The sequence below is a fragment of the Octopus bimaculoides genome, chromosome 5 (assembly GCF_001194135.2).
Source record: "Octopus bimaculoides isolate UCB-OBI-ISO-001 chromosome 5, ASM119413v2, whole genome shotgun sequence".
Taxonomy (NCBI): Eukaryota; Metazoa; Mollusca; class Cephalopoda; order Octopoda; family Octopodidae; genus Octopus; species Octopus bimaculoides.
In genome coordinates, this window is record NC_068985.1 from 98,352,238 (window position 1) to 98,355,220 (window position 2,983).

General features: G+C 39.3%; 1 protein-coding gene across 1 annotated transcript in view; it reads left to right on the plus strand.

Annotated features, from left to right (window-relative positions):
* The first annotated feature begins 1,418 nt into the window (after positions 1–1,418).
* LOC106881640 (gamma-aminobutyric acid type B receptor subunit 2) overlaps positions 1,419–2,983 on the plus strand; it is a 3,873-nt gene continuing 2,308 nt past the window's right edge. Inside the window, exon 1 of the mRNA XM_014932104.2 lies at positions 1,419–1,554. Within this exon, the coding sequence (XP_014787590.2) occupies positions 1,429–1,554 (126 nt within the window). The 5' untranslated portion in view covers positions 1,419–1,428. The remainder of the gene's footprint in view (positions 1,555–2,983) is intronic.

Sequence of the window (2,983 nt, forward strand, 5' to 3'; positions counted from 1 at the left end):
AAATGCTGGGACATTGCTTCCAAGAGAATTTCAATGGATCACATCCATGCAGTGGTGAACCATATGGAATCCAGTACAATTGCCTTGACACACTGTGCCCTTTCAACTGCCCAGTCTATTCACATATAATCGAGGATTCTGGCAGTGAAGGAAATTTGGTCAGAGCATGATCTTTGCTTTCTGTTTGGATATATTCATGGTAGAGTGCCATGCTAGCACAATGGTGTTAGGGAAATCATCGATGCTACAGCTATTTCTGTGTGCATTTGTTGATCCCTCTGCTAGTCCAAGTTGAGTGAGGGAGAGTACAATTTTAGAATATTGTAGAAGAGTTCTGGGATGTTACATTTGTTTCTAGCAGTTTAGAGTACTTCATTTTTGTATTTGTTTTACAAAATTCTTGATGTGAACTTGTGCATTGAAACATATTTTGTTGTATCTTGGGAAGGTCATTATGCCAATGATAAACACATGCACTGATTCTATTTCACTTCTTTATTATTTGCCAATTGGTCAACTATTTAACCAATTAACTAATCGATTGTTTGGTTCATCATTCAATTAACCAATCAATCAGTTAAGCTTGTCAAAGTGCTTTCCTTGCCATTGTGATACCTTGAATGACATTCCCTCTTTACCCCAGGGCAGCTTCAAGTCTGTGTGTCAGTGAAAGGGATATAAATGAGAGCTGGAAGAAGTGTTTGTGTCCCTTCCACATCTACGTAGTTTTCCACTTTTAATATTCTTGTTTCATTTTATTGGTGGTGGTCTATGGATGTGATTTATTTTCAACCTGTTATGATGCTTAGTGGAGGCACGTGGCTTCATGGTTAGGGTGTCAGCACCATGATCCTAAGATTGTGGTTTTGATTCCTGGACCGGATGGTGCGTTGTGTTCTTGAGCAAGGCATTTCATTTCACATTGCTCCAGTCCACTCAGCTGGCAAAAATGAGTAACGCTGCAATGGACTGGCGTCCCGTCCAGCTGAGGAACATGTACGCCATTGAAACCGGGAAACTGGGCCCATGAGCTTGGCTAGGCTTTAAAAGGGCACATTTATTATTATTTATATGTTATGATGCTTAATACAGTTTTGTCTTTGTCTCTTATTGTGGTTTCCTTCTCTGACAAAAACATTAAACTTACATCCTACATTAACTATGATTACTCTATATTATAGATCCAAGCTGAAATTTTACTCTTTTAAGTCTTTAATCTATACTTTCTAGCTTCAGTTATTACATTTTTTAATAAAATTTCACTCCAAACAAATTTCTGATTTAAAACCCTTCTCGAAAGAAACAATGTCTAATGTTGAATCAACTTTAGAAAAGTCACCATTTCTCTATTTTCTTTCTTCTTCTTTAGTTTCCTTCCTTTTCTAATTAAATGACTCTTGTTTTTCACTCACACATAGATTAATCAAAATGTCAAGCCCATATCTGAATGCAGTGACTTGCACTGGGAGTATGCTATCAAATAGCTGCTGTCTCATTTATGGTCTCCAAGTCTATACTCAATATCACAGCTTTGCAGCAACATTGCTTTGCCAGGTAAACTATTGTTGCTGTTATTATCAAAACTCTTATTGAGCTTTCATTGACCTACCTATTTCTGAATCTGCCTGTCTGTGTGTCTGTCTGTCTGTGTATCTGTCAGCCTGTGTGTCTGTCTGTCTGTCTGTGTCTGTCTGTATGCCTGTCTGTCTGCGTGCCTGCCTGTCTTTGTGCTTGTGTGTGTGTGTTTGTGTGTGTGTCTGTGTGTGTGTGTGTGTGTGTGTCTGTCTGTCTGTGTCTGTCTCTCTGACTCTGTTTGTCTGTCTTTCTCTCTCTCTCTCTCTCTCCCTCTCTCCCTCTCTCTCTCAATCGCTCTCTTCCTATTTCTCATTCATGCACATATACCTTCATATCATGAAAGCATGTGTCAATTAATGGTTTAATAAAAAATTATGATTATGGCTGAGAGATAGCAATTTACTCAAAGTAGCTACCCTCAGCTTCTACCATGGCCTCAAGGGTCAGCTCCCGAAACCTTGCACATCCTTTCCACATATTTCCCCAGGAAGATCCTCGAATACCTTCTTGATCTTGGTCACTGGCTCACCTTTGGTGTCGCAAGCAGAGCAGTTGCTGTCTTTGTCAACCACACTTAGTAATCCATGGGATTACAATCAGGAAAATTAGGAGGCCAGTAATTGTGGTTAGTGAAATTGTTGAAATTCAAGGAAGCTGCGACGTGTTTTCCAAGGAGGAGCAAATAAAGCGAGCAGACGACATACTTTATCATGTGACCAAATAGAACGGCAGACGACGCATTGTATTATGTGACCAAATAGAACGTGCAGATGACGTTTCACATGAAAACTGATAATGGCTTGAATGCGTGAAAAACATGCTTATGTGTCTAGAGAAATGGAGAATGCAAATGTTAAATTGAAATTTTCTTGAAATTTTTTTTTTTTAATCATTTTAAAAACAGTGAAATTAGGAAAGTGAAAAAATATTTGATCAATATTTGATCGAGTTTAGTTTACGTTGACGGAGATAGTATTAACACACACACACACACACACACACACACACACACACACAATCACGCACACACACTCTTTTAATCTTTTACTTTGTCATTTGACCGCGGCCATGCTGGAACACCACCTTGAAGGGTTTTAATCAAAGAAGTTGACCCCACGACTTATTTTGTTTTAAAGCTTAGTACTTATTCTATCGGTGTCTTTTGCCGAACCGCTAAGTTACAGGGTCATAAACACACCAACACCGGTTGTCAAGCGGTGATGGTAGGGACAAACACAAAGACAAATGCATAGATATATACATATATATTTACGATGGGCTTTGTTCAGTTTCCGTCTACCAAATCCACTTACAAGGCATTGGTCGGTCTAAGGGTATAGTAGAAGACACTTACCCAAGCTGCCACGTAGTGGGACTGAACTCGGAACCATGTGGTTAGGAAGCGCAC